The sequence below is a fragment of the Falco biarmicus genome, chromosome 10, assembly GCF_023638135.1.
Source record: "Falco biarmicus isolate bFalBia1 chromosome 10, bFalBia1.pri, whole genome shotgun sequence".
NCBI lineage: Eukaryota > Metazoa > Chordata > Aves > Falconiformes > Falconidae > Falco > Falco biarmicus.
The window spans coordinates 16,162,104-16,185,274 of record NC_079297.1 but is presented as its reverse complement, the minus strand read 5'-3'; the positions used below and the strand labels follow the sequence as shown (position 1 = coordinate 16,185,274).

Below are 23,171 nucleotides of genomic sequence, written 5' to 3'. Positions count from 1 at the left end.
TGTCGCAGCGATGTCCGACGGCTCCGGGCGGAGGACCCGTGGGGCCGCCTCTAGCGGCAGCGAGCCCGGTCCCGCACCCAGGCACCCCCACACCCCGGCACCCCCGCAACCCCATACCCCGGCACCCTTGTATCCCCACACCTCAGCACTCCCACAAGCCTGTACCCTCACATCCCAGCACTCCAGTACCCCCACACACCCGCATCCTGGCACCCCTGTACCTTTGCACCCCAGCAGCCCCGCATCCCTGCTACCTCTGTACCCCCATGCCATGGCTCCCCCATACCCCAGCACACCCACACCCCAACACCCCCCATACCTCCATCAGGCCCAGCCAGGCCTGGCTGCTTCAGTCAGGCGTCTGCTTCCCCTGGGGGACAGCGGGGGCACGCACAACCCATCAGGGGCTTGCACAACCCATTGGGGGCTCACACATCCCAGCGGGGTCACACACAACCACGGAGGTTGGAACAAGACCTTCAAGATGACTGAGCCCGATGTCACCCTGGCACTGCTGAGCCCATCGCTGCACCATGTCCCAAGTGCCACCCAGCTCATCTGCTGTGACACTCGCCCCCCTGTAAAAGCCCCTTCTTCTGCACATGATGAATTTATCAAATAAGGACTGTCCGGTCATACAGAAATACTGGTTTTTAATTAGACGGTGATAAATGGTAAACTGTTGACATGGTTCCCCTTTTTTCCCCACACGAAAATCAGTCAGACTGTGTAGACAAGGCAGTTCTGAGTTTTTGCACTCCCAATACAAAAAGTGTATGAAATGTGTTCAACAAAATTATGCACTTTTATTTTTAAAAGATTGTATAAAGACCTGCAAAACTTTTCAACATCAAAAATCCTTAACCTAAAAAAATAGCACCAGGGAGAGTTAGAAACCTTTACAAAGTATTAAAAAGGCATTTCTGAAATCTACCTCTCCTTACCACATTTTTATAAACACATAATAAAAGGCAGCTCTTACAGGGAAAAACATTTCAAGGAAGACTTGTCTACTACAATTCTTATCAAGTAAGCTTAATGCCAAGACAATTCTCATTCCTCTTTTATCTTTGTTTACTTTCCCCAAGTCCTTTTTTTCCTCGTCTATTTTTCTTTTGATCAGATAGGAAAGGATGTGAGATCTGCAGTATGAAATTAAGAGATGTCACGGAGTGGAGGTTTCATATTAGCCCGTTTGGAACAACAAAAGCCACGGGAGCATCCCAAGGCAGAGGATGGCTGCCACCCCCGAGCCCCAGTGCCGGCTCCGCTCAGGGACCGCAGCTGGGGCTGGCCGGAGGGATTAGTGTTGTGACTTGGGTCCAGGCTGGGCATAAGGATCGGGGCTTGGCAAGGGGTCCGAAACCAGCTGGTGCAGTTGTGGCGATGCCAGGATCCCTGAACACCTCCGGCACCCACATAACCCACCCCGCCATCATCCCAGTCAGGGGGCTGGTGACAAAGGTGGCAAGAGGGTGCTACTTGTCCCCAGGGCTTGTGGAGCATCACAGGTGCCAGCAGTGACATGGAGACCACCCGGCTTTCTCCAACGTTTCCTTAACGAAGGTGTGCGGCTCCAACACACAGCACTGAGAGCAAACCCCTACGGGAAGACTTTCAAGAGAAACCTCCAGGCAGGACCGAGGAAAAAAAGCCTTTACACCACCTGGGCTTCCCTTCCTGCCCATTCCCGAGCGCAGCCTTGGGCTGGAGACTGAGAGATGGTCCTCAGAGGCTGGGGATGGGCATAGGGTGGAAAGCTGCAAACAAGAGTGGAAAATGGGAGGCTCCCTCCTCCCAGGAGGCTGCCGTCCTCCTCCACCCTTAAGGAGGGTGGCGAGGGGGTCCCCATGTGTCAGAGAGGTAGAAGGAGCTGGGAGAGGAGCTCTCATTTACCACTGATGCTGTACAACACCTCATGAGACAGCCTGGCATCAGGCAGAGGGCTGGCCCATGGTTTGGACCACATTAATTTTGAGAAGGCACCCAAGGACTCTGCCAGACCCAGGCAGCAGGTTGTAGTGAACAGCAGAGGTAGGGGGGGACAGAGGGACCGAGGAGGGAACATTACAAGTTGTTTCAGTGCATTGAAATGTGCATTGGAGTCAGGAGTCCATGGGGCCGGGACAGCAGCCCCACAGCTACAGAAAACCTGGCGCAGGTGGCCGGGCTCCACTGCGCACACACCCGCATCTCCCCAGACGCTGGCCATGGCAGCAGCACGCCCAGGGCTCCAGCGACAGCGAGGAAATCACTCCAGCGAAGTTAGGGAGCAGACGAGGGCAGTCAAAAGTGAGCAGAGTGGTGGCCACAGGAGCTCCTGGTGCAGGGGTATGGCCCAGGAGCCCCCCACCCCACCCCTGGGCACACGAGCAGCAGCAGCATCCTTCCCTCATGCACGGGGAGAGGGGCACGCACGGAAGGAGGTACAGCCCCTGCCTGCGGACCCCCAGGACCTGCCCCAGCACACACCCCCCCTCCACCAGTGACACTGCCTGTGGCGGGGGGACACGCACAGCCCCCAGCCACAGCAGCTTTCCCACCTTGCTGTGCTCGCAGGGTCACCCCCCCTGCCCACAGAGCAGGGTGGGCACGGGGAAGACCAGTGCTGTGCTCCCGGACCCTCCTGCACCACAGCTAACACACTGCCAATACTGCTGGGGTTTGTGACGCTGTAGGGACATCTTGGGGGGCTGTATTTTGAAGACAACATTGACCACTACGCTAATGCCACCCTTCCTGCCGACGCACCACATTCATTTGGGAAATGAATGCTCAGAGAACATTTTCCGTTATGGACACTGGAGCCCAGATCCTCCCTGCTCTGATTACTGTGTAAGCTTTCAGACCACTCAGCAGGATCTTAAAATGTAAAGAAAAGTTTTAGATGCTTTAAAAAGGAAGTAGTGAATATTTGTAAACTACAGCCAAACATATAAAACAATATTTCTTTAGTTCTAGCTAGAAAAGTAACTCTATCACCTCACAGTTCAGTTTCAGCTACATTCAGGTCTAGGAATCTCCACATTCTTATGTAATGCCTTAAAGCAGCAATAGACGTTAAACAACAAAATTAAAGTTTATCAAAAAATAAAAATAAAAAAGATTTGGTTTCTGTATCCTGCATGTTCAGTGTATGTAACCTGACCAGGGTCCCTTACACCTGCTGCTACAATTTGGGGATTTTTGGCAGTTGCTTCAAGAGAGGTTTTGTTTGTTTAGGAAAAGCAGTAATTTGCTGTGGTTCACGTCTGCCTGCAGCGCCCCGGCAGCTGCCTCCACACCTACTGCTCAGCAAGTTGTGACCTTCAAGCTCTAGGCTAGAACGGAATATTTAATGCTCTGGAGGAGAGTTCCCGTCTCATCAGTTATGCACAGAGCTTCCTGCGCTGGGTAATTAAAGCTCTTTTGTCCATCACTTTCTACATATCACTGCCGTTAGTCCCTTTAAAGAGAAGTTACCTTGCCAGGTTCTTTGGTTAAAGACATTTCCTCAGCTCTCCCTGCGGGGCCAGACTGCCTTCCCGCAGCACGTGGCCAGGGAGGGATGGTGCCATGGCAGAGTCTGGTGGCCGTGCCCGTCCCTCTCCCGCCACGGCAGCGGAGCTGTGCATCTTTACCAGAGAGACGAGGGACGCTCGGCTTGCTATTCACAGGCAAAATAATCCTTGAGCGGGGAAAAGAGGTGCTGGATGACTGGGATGCTCCACGATCTCTCCAGCAGCTTCTGGCGAGCCCCGCGGCCAATGTTGGAGACATCTGTGTAGTGGAGGGGGAAGCCAAAGATCCTGCAGAGGAGAGGCAGAAGAGGCGCGGGCACAGCTTAGTGGCTGCCCCTGCCCTCACTGGCCACAGCCAGGATGCAGCATCCCTCCATCCCATCCCATCCCATCCCATCCCTCCATCCCATCCCTCCATCCCATCCTTGTGGTCAGCCCGGGGCTCCCTCAAGCCCCAGCCTGTGTTTTACAGTCTTGTTCAGCAGAAGCTTCTCACTGCCAAGACTCCTCCAAGCTCTCAGGTTTTCTTTCCCAAAGTGGCAGCAAGCAGACGCATATCGCTTTCCACCCAAAAGCCCTCGGAGCGTTTGGCAAAGGCACCGCCACAGCTCCGGCTGTGCCCAGAGCCAGACTCGCTGCAGGCAGCAGCGGAGCAGAACAGTGCCTGCCCCTCCTGCAGCCCTGTTCCTGCCTTCACAGGCAGCCAACACACCACCCCACGCGTACCTGTGCAAGCTCCTTTGCCCCACACAACTTAACCCGCTGACAGACGGGGCCCAAGTGCCCTGCGGACTCGGGACATGACCCACCCAGGGGAGCCAACTGGGATGGAAGGAGCCCCACGCTTCACCTCCTGGCTCATGGAGACCTACACGTGGCCAGTACGTGGATGTGCCTCCCGCCCCGGCCATGCCTGCAGGCAGAGAACAGCGGGCTTCCCCGGCTCCAGGGGCTCACAGCACCAAGGCATTTACAGACACTGAGGGCAGCCAAAGTTAAAGACCAGCAATGCTAAAATTTTCCATTACAGCTCTGGAGTAGACTAAGCTGCTATACTGCACTGATATACACTGTACTGAAACACTGGTGCCCCTGGGTGACCCAAAAAAAAGATAGGCAAGAGATGTTGATGTACACCTTGGTAAGTTTGACAGGAAAGCAGCAACCCTGGGCAGTCACTATCATTTCAGGTTTTGAGTCTTACTGCAATTAAGAGGCAAATTTCTCAGAGCCAGGATGCGGTGCAGGGCTCTTGTCTTACTGAAGTGCCCTGATGCACAGCCATCAGGTGAAACCCAGCAAGCGTGCTGTGCTTTTCTGAAGCATGCAGTGACGTGTTCATCCCACCAGCGGCCTCTCCTCCAACCACCACAGCTTTCCTACCGAAATACCAGTCACCTCCATGGACTGCCTGCCTCAAAGGCTGGAGCATTAGTGCCAGATGCTGGAGCATCACTGCTCCAGGCAGTTGTCCGTGGGAACAGAAATGCTGCCATCCCATGCGCAGGGTCCTAGCCCAGCACCACCAGCAGCCGATGCCCCTGGTAACACACCCCAGCAGAGCTCAGGTTTCCCAGTTAAAGCTGGCAGGGATTAAGACACCAGTATGCTGGCTCTATTTTAAAATTGAATTAGGAAAATAAAAGGAAAAGCAAAACAGAAGAGCCACCAATAATCTCTCCACTGGGAATCAGCACCAGCACTGAATAGGGGGAGCCAAAAACAAACGCTAAATATCTAAAAACAATATTAAATTCCTCTTCCCAGCTCTGTGAGTCAAGTCCTCGTGCAGCCTCTCTGGCTTGGATGAGGTCAATAGATCACTCGGCGAGGAACCACCAAGTCATTAGAGGTTGTTTGCCACAAATGCCCACCTGTGCCCACTCCAGCTCGTCCCAGACCAGAGCAGCTCCTCCCAGGGCAGGTGCAGCCCGTTCCCCTGGGGCAGCACCTCCCGAGCCACGCGGAGGGTGCCAACCTTCAGGAGCCTGCTATGGGAAGGGCACTCTGCTCCCCAGCACGGTCAGAGCCCCGTACACCTGAACGGTGTGGCTGGCCTCGCTCCCAACAGGGCCAGGCAGCGCCAACCCACTTCCCCCAACACCCTCTGTAGTTTTTCCTAGTAATGCTTCTGGAGGAGCGCCGTGCCCATGCCATCCTGCCTGCCTCTGCTCAGCAAGCCACCTCTGCCAGCACCACCCCAGGCTGTGCCATGGACATCGCCCTGAGCCGCAGCGCTGGGCTCGCCTCCAGCCAGATGAAAGTTCAAGTGCCATTTCACCCGCCCTTTGACACGGCAGAGGGAAGGTAATTGCTGTTTCACTTCAAAATACCTATATGCCTCCAGTCAGCTTTAATTAGTTTTAACTCCAACAAATACTGGCAGTTCAAATACAAACATGCAATAATATTTAAACTCAGTCTGCATTTATTGGCTGAGGGATTTGCTGTGACAAAACTCCAGTTTTTGTTGCTAGGAGTTTTGGTGTGCAGGACTGCTAGTAACTGAAATTTATTCTACTTTAATGCTTTCTGTTGTGTTTTGCCATGAATTCGGGGTGCTGTGAGGTGTGACAGAATTTGGAGGAGCACAGTCATGCTTTGCCACAGCACCAGGCTGAGCAGCCCCAGCCAAGGTGGCTGCTCAGCTTCATCTTCAGCAAAGCCCCCACGGCACTGAGCAGGGCGAGGGGCTGCCATGCAGCACCGCCGCATCAGCCTGGCTCTAAACCAAAGGCCAGCAGACACATACATCCCCAAGCCAGACACACCAACAGCATCCTGCACAAGCCCCATCACTCTTCCCTCCACGGCTTCAGGTCCAGGGCAGAGGATGCTGCTTCACTTTTCCCACAGTCTCATCGTTGCTCGTTCCTAAGCACATTATCATGTGTGCATCACCACAGGGAAGGAAACTGCACCTTATGGGAGCTGCAGCTCTTCAGCTCCCAGGAGCTGGGCTTAGGGCCAAGGAGGAAAGAACCACACAAGCACCACGAAAGAAAACAAAACTACAGCGAGAGATTCAAAGCGACAGCAAAGGATTACCTGTTCATCCCTGGAAGGTTGCCCCAGAAATAGCGTGCTCGGTGGGCAGCTGATATCTTGATAGCGTCAATCATAACTGGGTTACACTGCAGGCCACAGGAGGGGGGAAATAAAAGTTAGAGGTGTGGGCTCAGCCCCCTCTTGTACAGAAAGCCCTTCACCACTGCACTACAGGGACTTAAAGCCTTCAGCAAGTCCTCCTAAGGAAGTAGCCCAGCAAACCCTTGCTCCACACCACAGCATGGTCTGGTCAGCCACGTGGGCTCCCCACCATGGCCAGCAGCCAGTCAGTCACAGCACACGTCACTGCCAGTTTCTCTGAGCCAGGATCAGGACCATCAGCCTCTGATGGGACTTTTACACATGAGGGTCCCTGCTGACCCACAGCCTGTCTTGGCTACCACAGAGTTAAAAATCCTTTCCAGTCCCTGACCTCCCTCTCCCTAGAAATAACAGGCATTCCTCTGAACAGATGCTTTCTGCAAGGCTGGCAAAAATCTCTCCACACCACACCACACCCCCCCACACACACACACACCCCGAGAACTAGCACTCAGGGTTAACCTGCTGAAAAGCCAGAGGGGATCCATACAGAGCCAAGACTGAAAACTTAGATCCCTGGCATGTGCATTAGGCAGGGGGTTTTCCAGCATCGGGGCCAGGCCCTTGCACAGCCCAGCAAGTGTCTCCTGCTCCAATGCTTGTCCCAAAGCCGGCAGCAATCCTTACCTCCAGAAACCGAGAAATGTCCCTCTTGTCGTTGACCCTCATGGCCACCACATTCTCGAACATCCAGAAGAAGGGGCGCTCCTCTCCCGCCTTGGGACGGGCATAATTGAGCAGGTGGTAAAATTCAAAGAACAGCCTCCCAGTTCCTTCTGCAAGGGAGAAAGCCAGAGCGGCAGGTTGGGACCAGCTGCGGCATGGGGGAACACAGCTCCGGGGGGCACGGCTGCCCCCCCCCCCCCCCCCATGACTGGCACGGAGACAGCAGCCTGTGCTTTGCAGGTGCCACCCCAGGGTTTGCAGCTCAGAGGGGAGCCACCACCAAACAGACCAGAGCTGAACCACTTCCCTGGACCTTAAGGTGGGGCTCCATGCCCCAGGGACAACCCGGGAGTACCCAGCCCGTAGATGAAGCTGCCTTACCATACAGCCCCTTCCTGGCCGGATTGACAAGGGAGAGGTCGTTACAGGGGCTTCCACCGATCACCAGGTCAAAAGGACCCCACTCCTCGATCTAGAGCGAACAGACAGACCCAGTTAGGAGACACCCCCCGTGAGCGGGTCTCTCCTCCCTGGCAGCACAGAGGAAAGCCCGTCCCAGGGCTGGTGGGCTGGGTGAGACCCACACAGCCATGGTGGCATGTTCCCCCACACTCCCACAGAAGCCGTGCTCACATTTCTCTTGGTTATGTTCCTGACGTTGTGCACGTAGGTGATGTTGCCCTCGTGCCGCATGGTGCCCACGGCAATGGGGTCTTCACAGATTTCCGAAGCGATGTACTTCTCCACTTGGATGCCCAAGTCCTTCAGCACCAGGTACCCTGCCAAGGGACAGAGGTCTGAGGTTGCACTGCTCTCTTTAGTCTCCCAGTCTCTTTCATCAGCACAGAAGCTCGACGGGGCCACTCTTGCATGTCCTAGGTGGGTGCAGTCACAAAGAACTTCTGGATGAGCAAACTAATTTTTGACCCATTCCTCCAGGCAGGCTTGCTCCAGAAAGTAGAAAACCCCAGAGCTGAGTGAACCGACTCAAACCAGTTGCCCTCGGGTACTTCACCAGAGGCCAGGTTACCAGCGCTCCCACAGCTCTTGCTTCTGCGAAGCCAGCCACCCGAGACAGCACTTGGCGCAGCAGGAACCTCTACCTCTGTGAGCAAAATTCCCATGCTCTCCTTCCATCCCTCCCTCCCCCACAGCCCTGTCCAGCAGGAAGGGGAGCCACTGCCCTCATCCCCTTTCCGATGGGGACCCCCCTCCCTGCCCTTTGTCCCCTTCTCCCCACCAAGCTTTCAGAGACAAGTTTGAGGCCATGAAGCCACTCATTCAAGCCACCAGGACAGTGCTCTTCCAGTGCCTTACCTGTTGCTATCCCATCAAATAAAGAGAGCACTCGAATAGGTCTCCTGTTTGCCGGCGGGACCGTTGGGTAGATTTTGGGTGCAGCCTGCAATGAAGAGAGCAATGAAGCCCCAGCTCTGGGCAGCGCTGCAACGCTCTACGAGGCCAAACCCCAGCTCTACCAGCATCGCCTCTGCCCTCAGGGCAGCACCTGTGGGGCCAAGAACCCAGCACCCTTGGAGAGGGTGGATGAGTGAGACCGAGGAATTCCGAGCTGCTCACCCTGCCCTCTGCGGCCCTCTCCCCCAAAGCCCAGTGTGCTGGGCTTGCCTCCCCGCAGCCCTTACGTATTCCTGTCCCTTGTCACTGGTGAAGAAGTCCTGCAGGCGGGTGTTCCAGTCCTGCCGGCGCTGCAGCACCCCATAGCTCCTCTGGGGCTGGCACATGTAGCAGTTCCAGGGCTCCTGCTCTTTTGCCTTGGCCGACGTCCCTCGCCCCACCAGCACCTCCAGACACTCCACACAGAAGCACCTGCCCAAACCACAACAGCTCGTGCCCATCACCTCCAGAAACCCCATGGGGTCTCCCTAGCCTCTCCTGCAGTCTCACCTGCCATGCACCAGAACCCCCACCCTATTTTGCAAGACATTTTCCCAGGCAGCACCCTGTTTTTTAAGGCTGCTAACACAAGGTGGTGGACCCAGGTATGGGCGGTAAAGCTCCTGCCAGCCTCCCCAGGGGTTAATTCAGGTGAAGCCTGGCTCAGCAGGGATGGGTAGGTTGTGCTGGGACTTGCTGCATGGCAACCAGCTGGGGACCAGCACAGCACCTTGGCCAGGCTCACGCATGACCCTGCTCCCCAGGAGCAATGCTGGGAGCTCAGCCCAAGGAGCTGAGACAGGGATGCGCAGGGCTCACCTGCAGCAGCTGGCATTGCTGCAAAGCAGCAGCTCCTTGCCCTCGCAGCAGACTGTGCAGTAGGACTGGTAGCCATCTTCATCGTACATGTAGAAGAGTTCCAGGAATCTATCCTAGCAAAATGACAGCCGGGAGGAGAGAAGGACAGAGGATCAGGATCTGTGCTCAGAGGGTGAAGAGAGAATGCAGCTTAGCTCCATCCCTGGTGCATGCCAGTAGCTCGGAGATGTACATACTCAGTACCCTCAGTGCTTCAAGTGGAGAGAACATGCCAAGGGGCAGCCTCGTGGTGGAACCCACCCACCCCCCGTTCCGCCCTGCACGGTGGCACTTACCCTGCACGTCTGGCAAAGGCCCCCCTCGAACAGCGGGTGGAAGGTGGCTGGGTTTCTCCTGCCGCAGGACAAACAGCTGTCTGTGGGACAGAGAGCTCTGCTCACCCCGGTGCAGGGAGCCCACGCACCGGCGCAGAATCCCACCTCCGCCTCACCGCGGGATGCAGGGGCTGGAGCCTCTGCCAGCTGCAGCTCCCGCAGGGGAGACTCTGCATAGGACCTGCATAGCTACATACCTGTCCGCTCCCCTCAGCACAAAGGGAGGCCGGGCAATCTGCAGGCACAGCGCTGCCCCCCTTTCTCCACAGCGTGCTTAAAATGGGACCCACAACCTTTGCCTAGTGCTGCCTGCAGGCAACCGCATCACCCCACACCTTCCCAAGACAGACAGTAACGGCAATCGATTACCTTCGAGACTCCCACTGTTGTTCGTAACTTCGGAAACCATTTGTTCTTTATAAAATTAAAAAGAGAGATCTTTATTATTCCTTATGTAAGAAACTTTAAACACACTCTACTTACAGCTGCCTTATTTATTGCATTAAAACTGCTACAGCTTTGCTGAGCATTGCACAGAGAAGGCAGGCAATGGGCCTGACAGATATTTTGGTGCAAAACCCATGTGCAATCACTGCTGGAGATATTAGAACTAAAGCTCAAAGCCACAACACGTGGATCATTTCCAAGCTGAGCAAGTAATGGAGACCAGCTTGTGGCACCTTGTCTTGCAGTTGGGTTTGCTGGTGTCTTATAAGGCACAAGTGAGCATAAGACAAGACCACAACAGCTTTTGCCTTCAGAAACCAAAGCCCATGGCCACTGGGGAGAGCTGAGCCATTTCCCAGAGGTTTCCCAGTGCTTTTTGGGATGCACAGCCCAGGCCATGCCGCTCCCAGGCTCTTGCTGCTGGTTACCTCGGGTCTGGTCCTCTTCCACTCGCTGCTCCTTGCTGTTGTTGCAGAGGTTAGTCTTCAGCCTCTTGGTGGGGGGACACTGCTCAAGGGACAGCACCTCCTCCGTCCCGTTCCTCAGGGCCCCGTTCTCTGCAAAGGAAAGGTGGTTCCCTGGGGATGAGCCTCCAGCCCCAGGAGCTCCCGGGCACACATCTCCTGCCAGGTCCCACCCCCCAAAAGCAGAGCCCTTCCTGACCACCTACACTCCCCACGCATGGCTTGAGGTTTGGCCAGGTCACTGACTTCCAGGAGCAATGGCTCTGTGGGTGCTTTCCTGCGGCTTTTTGCAATGCTGCTGTGGGGGATCCCACTGAGGAGCAAGGAGCCCCAGGGCCACCTCAGCATGGGCCAGCACAGCTGCAGCAGAGTGCCAGCCAGGGTGGCCTGCAGCAGCTGGGCACCAGTGGCTGCTGCCCGCGCCAGCCCCATGCCCAGCTCGTGCCACCACCTCACCTAAAGCTTTGGGCGGTCGCAGTCCCTTGAAGCCCAAGGGTTTGAAGCCAGTGAGCGCCCAGTCAATCATGGGCTTCAGCTGCTCCTCCAGGGACTCCCCAGGGGCGGCTGTAAACGTCTTCCCCGACCGGCTCCGGGCAATCTGCCGAGAGAGGGACATCATGGGCCAGGATGCCCAGGGCTGGTCCCCAGCCAAGGAGCAGCCTGGCTGCAGCGTGCATGGCCCACATGCCTGCCAGGGCCATGGTCCCAGGCCCCCTCCCCACCACACACACACACACACACGCACACGCACGCACGCACACAGGGCTCAGCATCCCTGGCCCAGCAGCAGCTGCCAGATTCCTGCACCGAGTGTGCCCTTGGCCACGCTCGTGTGCCTCCCCTCTCTGCAATGAGCCCATCTGACCTCCACCAGCCCCAACCCAGCTGGCAGCAGGGACAGCCCAGCCCAGAGCCTGCTCCCTGGCCAGCAACAGGAGCAAAGAAAAGGCAGAAGAGGTGTCGGTGGGTTTGCAGCACTGTAACTTAAGAGCATTACGCAGCCCCTAGATGAGGATCAGGCCCATGGGGTGCTCAGTGCCAAGCTCAAAAAAGAGTTACCTTTGCTGGCTCAGCTGCACCAGCCACCCCAAGCACAGCCTGTCCCTCCCTACCCCCCGCTGCCCCCCGCAGAGCCCAGCCACTCCACTTGGCACCTCACCCACCCACCCCAGCTCTGCCCTGCCTCACCTCCAAGGCATGGTATATGGCTCGCCGGTAGGAGACCAGCTTATTAAATGTGGAGGAATTGAAATGCTGCCGAAAGGCCACCAGTCCAACCAGCTTGTCTGCAGAAACCTGGGAGAGAGCGACAAAAGCTTACCAGCGGGCACGGCATGGGCATGCCTCGCTTCGCCTGCGCCCCCCACGGCACCACACGCCCCGCCGCAGCCGAGGGCGCCAGGCCACGGCTGTGCTGTGCTGCTGGGGCTTTGTCTGGACTGTGCAGCCACACGAGGAAGCCCAGCATCAGCTTTGCAGTGGGGTACACGCGGCAGGAGGGGGAGGGCAGAGGCAGCAGCATTGCACTGGAGGCTAGGATGTGTGTTTTGCACCCTCTGCTGGCACCAAACCTCTCCCGGCACCAGTCCTTCCCTCCCTCCTGCCTGTAGCCCCAGGGAGGCATGGGATGGCCGAGGGGTGATGGGGCTCCGGGAGGGCATCCCTCCCCAGGCAGGGAGCCAAGGGGCAGCCCTAGAGACTAGGGCTTGGAAAAAACCCTGAGAATGGGCCGGGCAGACGTCCCCATTGCTGGATCTCGTCACCACCCTACGGTGGCCAGTCCCTAGGTATAGACACTAGAGCCCCAAGAGCATGCCAGAGCCCGACAGCGCTAAACACCGAGGGTCCCTGCCCCCTGGGGAGGCTGCAGCTGGGGGCACACACACCCCAGAGGCAGCCCCAGGAAGGGGACAGACAGGGGAGGGGATTTCAGCCTGGGCGAACCTGGGTGCAGGCAGGGGCAGGCAGCAGGCTTACCTCGGAGAACTTGCCATCTCCGAACCACTGCACCCACCGCATGCCCGAGACAGCCTGGCGCTTGGCCGTGGCTCTGTAGGAGACAACAATTGCAGGCCACCAGGAAAAACCTTTGATCTTTCCCCAGACGAGCTCCCCAATTCCAAATTCCTTCCCATCCTGAAAGCAAAAGAGGATGACACAGATCAGCCAAAAGCACAAACTCCCCATTTTATCTGAACAGCCAGGCAGTGGAGCTCTGAAGCGTGGGGGAACAGCCGTGGAGCACCCTGCAGGGCTGCTCCACCACGTGTGTCACTCACTGGAGCAGAGCAGCCACATGCAAGGACCTCTGCACAATGATCTACAAAAGCCGCACCTCCCGTCCCTCAACAAACATGGCAGAACACATCCCCCGCAGCACTGGCTCCCAGCCCTGCACCACGCAGGAGCTCAGTGGGAGGGTCCGTGCGTTACCAGCCCCTCGCCAAGCCTGGCGCCTGGCATGCACAGAGCAGTGCGTGCTCCGTCCTGCACAGCCCTCCTGGCACCGGCGCCCTGTGCGTGCCCACTCCTGTCTGCCCTCCCGGGGTCTCTGCACACCGTGGGAAGCCTTTTCCTGCCCTCACAGACCAGCAGCTAGGAAGGGCCGGCTGTCGCTGAAGAGCTTGCAGCAGGCCCCGTGATGGGGATGGGCAAGGCAGGTGGGCAGCTGCTCCAGGGAGCACAGCGGCCTCGCCTGATCCCCTTGCCCACCACAGCCACGGGAGAACTTGGCTCAGTGCATGCTGGTGCCAAGCCGCAGCCCAGGCCAAGGGGTGTGGGAAGCATGGCAGGGGATGCTATGTGTCCCGCCTGCCACAGGCAGGACTTTGCACCAAGGTTGCTCCCTGAGCAAATGGGGCTGCTCCTTGGCACAGGGAAGCCCCCTTCACAGCGCTCACAGCTCAGCTCCTCTGGCTGCACCCAGGGAGAGGGCACCCATCCTCCTCTTGTTCCTACAGGGGAGAGCAGGGAACAGGGCAGGGCAAAAACAGGGAGGAGAAAGAGAGACAGGAATTTTGTCGTGACCATGCTGAGGGCCCCCAACAAGCAGCCTGACAGGGGCCATGGGCAGCGGAAGGCACCTGGAAGGCACCTCGCACAGAAGCAGAGTCACCTCCCCCTGCAGAGCCCTCCTTCCCAGCTTTGTTCTGCAATTAGGCACCTAATTATGCAGCAAGATGCAATTGCCCAATTCCTGCAAGTCTGGGGCCCTGCCCTGATGCCCGCAGGCACTGAATCACTCTCTGCAGCTCCAGCAGCTTCGTTTCTCTCCAGCATCCCCAACAGAAATGTTTTCTGCACATGCAACTGCCTGTCTCGGCGGGGCACGGCACAGCACGGCTGCCGGCAGAGCGTGTGCCACGCACGCGTCTCTCGGGGGCCCTTGGAGGCTTTGCAGCCCCACACGTGGCTCGGCAGGGCTGGTCCCAGTACAGCACCCATCTGCAGCAAGGTGCCCCTGGAGCTGCACCGACCCTGCTGCCTGTCACTGCCCCATGGATGGCGACAGCCTGGCACCATCACACCCCGGACACTTAGGGAAGGGCAGGCAGGGAAGAGGAGGCAGGAGAAGCAGCAGTGAGGTTTCCAGAGGGTCTTCTCACCTGCAGACCTGGGACAAGCCAGGAAGGTTTCACCCTCATCCTGCACTGTCCCGGGCACAGGCTCTCAGTGCAGGAGCAGAATTTGGCCCCTCCGTACCTGGTACTCCAGCGCCATCCCCAGGTCTCTGCTCTCTGGCTCCTCAGCCCCCAGCTCAGCAGAGCCGTTCTGCCCCTCCTGGGAGCTGCTGCCGGAGAGCATGCTGCTGCTCTGGGACGAGTCCCTGGAATCTTCCTCCCCCAGGTCGATGGTCACAGGGATGGACGCGGCCAGGCGCCGCTTGGAGCTCTGCGCAGTGGAGAAAGCAGAGCGTGAGTGCAGCAAGAAGGCAGGGAGAGGGGCAGGGGGGAGCAGAGACCTGCCCCACATCACCCTCAGCCCCTCAGCCAGGGATCGCAGAGCCAGGCAGCGGGGGCACCACGGGAGCAGGGGGAAGGGTCCGGGACTGGGGTGTCTGAGGGAAAACTACTCTGCTTTCACTTGCAAGACACAAAGAAAGCAGCGCTCCACTTGCTCTTTTCCCTTTCCCTGCCCCTTTTTCACCCCAGGGCGTTCAAAGCACCCAGTTCATAGCAGGAGCAAGCAACAGCACACAGACACACACACACACACTTCACAGACACACACACACACACTTCACAGGAGAAACTGAGGCATAGAGGCTGCTTGCCTGAAAGCACTTGGCAGGTGTCCGGAGACCCAGGGAAGCCCTGGCCCCACGCAGACCCTCACCCACAGACCCTCACCCGCAGGGGAGTTGGCAGGTCCCTGACAGGCTCCACGCTGTTTGTTTCCTTGATCTTCATCACGTGCCGGGTCTGCCCTGCCTGGAAGATGAGGCGGACGGGGGGCTTCTGCCTGAGGCTGCTCTCCCAGCCGGTGCTGCCCTGGGGCCGCACCTGCAACCAGAACATCGATGCTGTGGCACAGACACCTTCCCACGCCAGCAGCACGCAGGGCCAGCGACAGTCTGTGCTCCTCGGGGCTGGGCACCAGCAGCACTGGAGCCGCGGGGACGGGGGCATGGGGGAGGCAAGAGGAGCACAGGCAGCTGCGGGAGGTGCCTTAGGCTGAGCCTCTTGGTGCGACCGTGCACTTCACAGCATCTCTGCTGGGCTGCACAGCCACGCTCAGGAGCACCCATTGCTCCAGCCCCCAGCACCCTGCACTGGGGCAGCAGCCCACCAGCAGTTGTTACATCAACTTTTGTTTCCAGCCGTCACGTGCACCCTCGACAATACTCTCCCTCCCCAACGATACCCTCCCCTCCCTCCTTGCAGCTACAGCCACTGCGGTGCAACCGAGAGCAGCGGGAGCCAGCAGCCAGGAGGACCAGCCACCATGAGAGCCAGGGGCCCCGGCAGAGCAGCCATCCCGGGCACAGCACCCTGCTCACACGCATGTGGGTGCTCCCACACAGGTGTGGGCGTGCTCCCTCCCGCAGCCCGGCCCTGCAGAGGCACCAAGGCAGCCTTTCCCCTGTGGTTTCAGCAGCCGCAGTTTACAAACAGTCGAACCCAGGCACGTTTCCTGCATCCGGCACAACAGAGTTTCAAAATAAAATGAGCTTTTGCTAGTGAAGAACCTCTGAACCCAACATAGTGGGAATGCAGAATTTTCACCCCAGTTGGATTTATGGCTCACTCTTTTGGAAGCTGCCTCATCACAGGCAGATCTCCAACCTTGGGGTTTTATTTCAAAGTCAAAACAATAGAGCCAGAAGGCAAAAAAATGCTTCCAGACCCTGGAGGTTTGTCAATCTAGTCAACAAAAAGAGTTGGGGCAAAACCGGGATCCAGCCCCAAAGCAGCCAAAAGCAGGCAATCCTGGCGGTAGGAGACAGGAGATGCTTCGGTCTATCAATATGGCCAAGACATTTAAAGAAAATTTCAGCATAATAATCCTTAGACTGCTGCAACATGTAGTGGGCATCACTGCATCTTGTACCACACACTCCTGCTGCTGTTGCCATAATGTAAATCAGGAATTTAAAAGTGAAAACAAATATTATTATGCTTGCAAATTAATATTGCATCTGACATTGGACTGTTCCCCCAGCACCAAGCACAAGAGCCACCCTGGAGGGGAACAGGCGAGGGTCCCAAGCACCAGCTCCCCCCACAGAGAGCCCACAAAGCCCCTGGGCAGCAAGGTCTCTGAGCAGCCTTGGGGAGCCACTTACCTCCTGCACCCCTGCGAGAGCGAGCGGCCAGGACAGGTCCTCCTTGGAGAGGTCTCCCTTGCTAACCCTCTTGTTCTTCAGGGACGGCAGCCCCAGGCCCCCAGCATCTGCGCAGGGATAAGGCAGAACAGCCTCAGACTCCCTGAGCCATCCTGGCTGTGCCCCGCACGCCTCTGCCCACAACTGCTCCGAGCAGCAAGCTGTGATTTGAAGAGACCAAAACCTCCTCTTGGAGAAATGTGGCCCAGAGCAGAAGACAAGCGGTGTCCCCAAGGCTCCCCATCACAGCACTGCTGCCACCAGCAGTCCCAGATCACGCACCTGCCCCCAAAACAGGGAGGGACTGATAGCAAGTGTGGCGACCCTTCTTATGTACTTTTTTGTTCCCAAAAGCTCAGACATAAGGAAACCATATGCCTGCTATTGAGGGCTTGTCACCTCACAAACCCAAGAGGTGGGATGTGGGGATGGACCACGGCTGGAGCACCCCAGGAGCTGTGATGCAGCCCCTTGGGTTGTCAGCATCCCTCAGGCAAGTGGGGTTCCCCACCTCCCTCACTCCCAGCAAGTTAAAGCATCGAGGGGCACAGCCAGCATCCCAGTGTGGCACCCCTTTCCGCAGCTGCTTCAGTCACCTCGGTCTGGAAGTACTGCCAGAAAGCAGAAACCCAGTGGAGTCACAGAGGGACCCTGGTCACAGCTGCAGTGCTGCAGACCCCAGCAAGCCCTTAGCACACGGCTGGGAGACCCCTGGCTCCGTGCACCCCAGGCACAGTGCACCCCAGGCACAGAATGGCGAGACTCACCTGGAGCACTGGGCTTCCCATTTGCCTCCAGAACAAGGTTGGGTGCATCGTTAGTGGGACCCGTGCAGTCCCCGTTGATGAGGATCAACTCTGCCCTGCAGTCTGCCTCGTCCCGGCTATGGCTTTTGTCCTTTTTCATAGTTGCCTGTGGAAGCCAGAGTGGAAACAAAAATTTAGCTGTGCAGAAAGCCCCAGGCAAGGCAAAGCAGACAGCATAAGCTCTTCAAGCCAGCCACAACTTCTCATGCCCTTAGCAGAGGGGTCTGACAGAGATGGATCTGGAGTGGTACCAGAGCTGATGGGCACCTGGACACCTACACACACATGCGGCAGCCCTGAAGATCCACCAGCTCCTGTGAAGAGACCCCCCCCAAGCACAACTCATTTGTCCTTAGGGAAGCACTGGTGCTCTTCTCCAGGCTGCGCTGGCCCACCCCACCGTGGGGTGCTCCGGGGCTTGGTGCTGCCCAGCCCAGGCTGGATCTGCCAGGGGGGGTCCCCCGGAGGCAGCTTGAGACCGTGTTTGGAGGGGAGCTGCACTTCCCAGCCACCCTGCAGAAACCAGGGGACATCCCACCCCTCTGGGCACCAGCCTCAGCGTGCTCTGGTCGCCCAGCACACCCGGCAGTGGGTGGGCTGTTACAGCAGCAGCTGGACACGGCAGACAGCTCGCCATGGGGGGCAAAGTCCTGGCGCCTGCAGTGAGCTAAAATGCAAAGGGAGAAAACTCCTCCTGCCCCCGACCCTGGCCTCAGCTCCCCCGCCCCAGGGTGAAGGGGCAGGGCAGGGGTCTGCACTGGCAGCACTCACCCACCACCCCCTGCTGAGCTGCTGCTGAGCAGAGAAAGCCCAGCCAGGCATCCCCCAGGGAGAGGTGGGGCACGACTCACCTGTGCCCAGATGCCTCTGCCTTCCTGCGGGTGCCCTCCCTGGATCCTGTTTTTGGAAGTGGAGGCTCCCAGGCTCCCCCAGAGGCATCCCGGACTACGTGGAGCTGCCTCATTGCTGGGCTAGGGATCTGTGCTGCAACTTGCCCCTTCGCCAGCACAGTCATTTCAGGAGCACATAAATCAGCTCAACAAGCTAAGGAGCTAGCAGGGCTTTACCCACCTAAGGCCCTGTTATAGAAAGCAAAAGCAAGCCCCTCCCCAGCCCCAAAGAGACCCCGGGCTCCAGCCCTGCTGCCCCCTCCCCGGCGCTCTCACTCCGCATCGCCTCCAACTGCTTCCCTAACAATTGAGATTTCTGTTTTGAGATCGGCTGTCAGCACCTCAGACAAACAAAGACCAGTTAGGGTCTGATGTTCTGGATACCAAGGGCAGTGTTAAAAACGTGGTAAGATCCAAACCCGAAAGAAAACAGGTGTCCAGCACCCACCTCTGCAGCAGAGCCCCTGGGTGCACATCTGCCTCCCCCTGCAGACATCTCTGTCCAACAAAGGGACAGAGAAAGAGAGGAATGGCACCAGAGGGAGTCTAGAGCTGCATAAACCCCTACAGCTGCATGCAGAAATCCCACTGCTGCAGCACATCGGCTCCCAGACCCGGCAAACAATTCCTGGGAGCTGCCCAGACACGCTGGGCTGCCCCTAGTCTGGGCAGACGGACCTGCACGCCGGCCCTACGCACACCAGCCCCACGCACGCCGGCCCTGGATGCTCTTGGATGCAGCAACATGCCCCGGTGCGGCACAGCCAGGCCAGCTTCTCATGGGTCCGCTCCCACTCCCTGGTCTGCAATGCTGTAGGAACAGCAGCAGTCATAGCCAGCAGTGATGCTGTCACAAAAAATAGCAAATCTTACCACAAAATAGTGAATCTTACTTGGGTATCAATACAGGGAGATGTGAGAGGATATGTCGCTCTCTTAGCATAAGGGTGACCCAGAGGAGAGGCTGGGGACCAGGAGATGGGGCAGCGTGACACTGCTAAGACCTAGGGAGGACAGGAGCAGGCAAGGCCACCTCCCAGCCCTGCAAAACGCCTGCACCCTCAAAACCCCACCAGGACCTTCAGAAGAGCTTTGCATTCGATCCTTTCTCAGGAGCCTTTTTGGAAGCCTGAGCCAAGGAGGTTCAAACTTGCACCTCAAAATGGCTTTTCCTTTCTCAGCCCTGGCGGCTGCCCAGTGCCCGGCACGGCCAGCCCATGGCAGGCAATCGAGCGAGTGTGTCCCTGCCAGCCCAGCACTGGGGAGGTGGAGAGGAGGGTGACACAGCGGCCAGGTGTTCCAGGGACACACAGCCAGGACTGAGCACCCGATGTGCCAAGCTCAGCTTTGCCACGTGCTCAGGGAGCTCCAACATCGTCTTTGTTCCAATTCTAAAGTAGGAAAACAGAGTTATCACTTTGGAAGGAACCGCTCCCTGGCAGAACCGGAGACCCACATGCCAGAGCCCTGCCGGTCCAGCCACAGGCACTGGCTTAAGCACAGGCATTTCAGCTCACCAGGGGCAGGCAGGGCCTGCAGCATACATGCAGGAGCAACCAGCACATACACAGGAGCATACGCACTGCTTGTTCCGTGCACTTCTCCAGCTACACCACCTGAGATCACCTAGTCAGCAGGACTGCAATTCCCTTCCCTTCTGCTGCTGCCTTTTGCACAAGCAAGGAAGCCACAAGCCCAAGACCATCCTGCTTGCTGAAGAGGGCTGGCTGGCCAGCCCAGCACCCCTCTGACTGAGGGTCTCCTGCCACAGGAGCCACTGTCCTCACAAGCCTCACCACCTCCTGCTTAGGAGGGAGGAAGGCTCAGCTCTTTGTCCTCTCCTCCCCTCGCAGAAACACACACCAACACGTGCACACAGGGCATTACGAAAATAATAAGAAACAGAGCACTCCCCTCACATGTTCTGTCTCACGGGAGGAGGAGAAAACCAGCACCGCAGTGTTTGCATTGCCTAATGCACTGCAAACATACAGGCATGCACTACAGCCATACGCTTCATACAAGAAGCCACGAAAAATGAAATAATGCAGAATTCCAGCTCCGGTGCTGCAGGCTCCCTGAGAGACTGGCGCTAGCGGCAGCCCTGACACTGCCTGGTGACCAGGACGTGCCCTGCAGCGATACCCCACCGAGACAATGAACCCGCTGACTCTGGATCCCGCCCTAGTTTTGCAATACCAGTTTCTTTAAGGTTTGCCAAACTGGTTAAAGACCATGCCACAGTATTAACTGCTTCGAGAGGCTGCCGGTGCCTGCCCTGCCGAGCTCACCAGCTGCGGGCAGAGGGGCTGGGTGGGCTCGCAGGGGCTGGGTGGGCTCACCTGCAAGGCAGCCTGGCGGGGCTGCCCCTGGACCCCGCCGTCCCTGGGTACAGGGCTGCTCCACCAGCTGGGCTCGGGCTGGTTTCAGTTTTTCTTCTTGAGAAAACAAGCTGGCCCTTATCAGGTGCGTGTCCCCAGTAGGTGGAGAGATTGCAGGGGAGACAGCCGGACTTTGCCTCCAGACAGGGGCATGCATATCAAAAGGCTGGAGGGAAGCGTTTTACTTGATGGCGGGGATGGCAGCCATCACCCAAGCCCTGTTTGAATAACAAAAAGAAATAAAGGACCCCAATGGCCGGGGCTGGCTCCCTCCAGGCTGGCTCTGGGGCTATCGCACACACAAATGGCCTTTAACTCTCCCCAACCTGAGCATTTCCCTCTAATCCTGGGAAGAAAAGAGTTGCTGGCTTGGCAGTTCAGCAAGAAAGGGAGCCCATTTTGGCAGATATGCTCATTAAGAAGGGCAGGCTCTCCCCCCCGACCATTTCCTGTGCCTGGCCCCTCTCCGCTCACCACTTCCCTCCATTTTCCCCCCTGTTTCCTCTCCTGCCCCGCTCCGCTCCCCACCGCACCACAGCAGCCTTCTGTGGCCACCCCGGCTCCGGCACGTCGCCCGCTGCCTTTCAGCAAAGCTCAGTTGAAAGAAAAGAAACAAAAAACAAACCGGCCCCTCCTCTCCCAGTGAAGACCAGGCCTGAGAAGTCTCCTGGGCAGCCACCATCACGGCCAGCCGCTGCTCCAGCCGCTCTAGGCTCTTTACCATGCTCATCTCGGTCATGTCCCGCCGAGACCAGCCAGGCTGGCTCTCCCGAGCCCCCCACCCAGGGATGTGCCCGGCGGGCAGCAGGCGCCCAGGCCGGGGCTCCTGCGGGCAGCGCTGGGGGCTGCGGGGGCTCTGCCGTCACGCTGGTGGGTCTCGCTCAGCGGTGGCACGTCCTCTGTCTGGAGCCGTCACTGCTTCATCGTTCCCCTTCCTGCACAAGAGGGCACAAAGTGATGACAATGACACCTCGTCGTCCCCATCTCCACACACACACCTGGCCCCGTACAGTGGGGTTCAAGCCCCCAGCCCTTCCTGGAGCCGAGGGCTGGGACACCCTGGCTCACTCCTCATTTCATTAAAACCCAGGAAACTGGAGACAGAGGCTGAAAAGGTAAGTGCTGCTGCAGGGACAACACGTTTCAGCCCCCTCGCGCCTTCCCCTTGCCCCCCTTTCTGAGGGAGGGAGGTCGGGCAAGCACCAGCGAGAGCCCCAGGACCAGTGTTCGCCCCGGTTCCCCCCCCGCTGCCTTTCCCTCCCGGATCCCTGGGACCTGTGCCCCACGCTGGGGCCATCCCATCCCGCGGTGCCGATGCTCCCCCTCCCCCGCCGCTCTCTCCAGCCGGGCCGCCCGCCGGGCCCGGGGGGAGGAGGAGGATGCCGGCAGCGCTGCCCCCGGCTGCCTCCGCGTCGGTACCTGCCGCTGGGCCGGGGGCTGGCAGCTGCGGCCGCCCCCTCCCGTCCGTCCCCCGCCCCGGGGACACTTCACGCCCGAGGCGTCGGCCGGGAGCTGCGCTCCTGCGGGAAGAGAAGCAGCAAGATGCGCTGACAGAGCCCCGAGCCCAGAACCGAAAACAAAGGTGTTCAGCCCCGGTAGCGCTGCCGCCGCATCCCGGGCTCCCGGAAGCCCTCCCCGTGCCCCCCGGCCTGGGGGCGGCGCTGCCCCGCGCCCGCCGAGCCACGGGCAGGGTAACCCCAGCCCGCCCCGAGCCCTCCCCGCCCCGAAGCCATCACTTGCGTTTCACCGACGGGAACCCGAGGGTTCGCCTGGCTCCCGCCGCGGCCCCGGGCTCCGCCCCCGCCCCGCTTCCCCTGCCCGTCCCGGCATCGCCGCGGCGCAGGGGGGGTCCCCGGCACCCGGCCCGCCCCCGCCGTGACAGCCCCGGGACGCGCCCCCGGGATACGCGGCCGCGGCGCCTCCGCGGGAAGCTCCGAAAGTTGCGACGGGAGCCGGCGGGGCGGGCGGGACCGGCGGGGCCGGGAGGGAGCCGTGCCCGGGGTTGCGGGCGCACCGCGCCCCCCAAACCCGCCCGGGGGCCGTGCGCCGGCAACAAGTAGCGGCGGGGGGGGCGCTGCCCCGAGCCCCCGGGCGCGGCGCCGCGAGCCCCCGGGAACCGGCGCGGGGCCGCCCGATCGGCCGGGGCCAGGGCGCTCCCGCAGCAGCCGCCGCCGCGCTCCGGTGCGCCCGGTGCCGCCTCCCTGCCCGCCCCATTGTCCCCCGCCGCCGCCGCGCACAACAAAGCCGCCCACGAGGATGCGCCCCGGCCCCGGCTCCCCCCACCCCGGTGCCCCCCCCCACCCCGGTGCCAGGCCCCGGCCCTGCGCTCACCTGCGCCGCGGCAGGACGCACCGTCCAGCGGGGTCGCGCCGCCGCTCGCCGTCGCCCGCGCCCCGGCCGGCCCCCGACAGCCCCGCGCTCCGGTTACATGGCGCTTTAACCCTGCCCGTGCTGG

The 23,171-nt window shown here is 59.0% G+C and overlaps 1 protein-coding gene across 6 annotated transcripts; it reads right to left on the bottom strand.

Annotated features, from left to right (window-relative positions):
- Window positions 1-636: 636 nt before the first annotated feature.
- On the bottom strand, window positions 637-23,155 carry DNMT3B (DNA methyltransferase 3 beta). 6 transcript variants are annotated; one of them, XM_056354717.1, is made up of 21 exons: window positions 23,048-23,155; window positions 22,136-22,236; window positions 21,342-21,651; window positions 17,407-17,551; window positions 16,601-16,707; window positions 15,165-15,317; window positions 14,518-14,706; window positions 12,793-12,951; window positions 12,004-12,111; window positions 11,272-11,413; window positions 10,780-10,908; window positions 10,274-10,318; window positions 9,866-9,945; window positions 9,531-9,643; window positions 8,960-9,143; window positions 8,634-8,718; window positions 7,950-8,191; window positions 7,698-7,788; window positions 7,278-7,426; window positions 6,549-6,634; window positions 637-3,788 (listed from the first exon to the last, which is right to left on the bottom strand). In XM_056354717.1, the coding sequence occupies exons 3-21, from the start codon at window positions 21,453-21,455 to the stop codon at window positions 3,647-3,649; spliced, it is 2,463 nt and encodes an 820-aa protein (XP_056210692.1). In that variant the 5' UTR covers window positions 21,456-21,651; window positions 22,136-22,236; window positions 23,048-23,155; the 3' UTR covers window positions 637-3,646. The 6 variants fall into 6 exon arrangements, with proteins under 6 accessions (XP_056210692.1, XP_056210696.1, XP_056210695.1 ...); XM_056354721.1 differs by lacking the exon at window positions 23,048-23,155 and adding an exon at window positions 20,678-20,934 and having other exon boundaries at window positions 22,136-22,395; XM_056354720.1 differs by lacking the exon at window positions 23,048-23,155 and having other exon boundaries at window positions 20,678-21,651; window positions 22,136-22,395.
- Window positions 23,156-23,171: the final 16 nt, after the last annotated feature.

What these genes read in the sequence shown, in the direction of transcription:
- DNMT3B (XM_056354717.1), bottom strand. Translation starts at nt 21,455, where the DNA reads ATGACCGAGATGAGCATGGTAAAGAGCCTAGAGCGGCTGGAGCAGCGG. An exon ending in CACTGGGAGAGGAGGGGCCG is followed by an intron (nt 17,552 to 21,341) that starts GTTTGTTTTTTG and finishes TGGCTTCCACAG; the next exon opens with GCAACTATGAAAAAGGACAA. An exon ending in GCCTTTGCCAGACGTGCAGG is followed by an intron (nt 9,644 to 9,865) that starts GTAAGTGCCACC and finishes TCATTTTGCTAG; the next exon opens with GATAGATTCCTGGAACTCTT.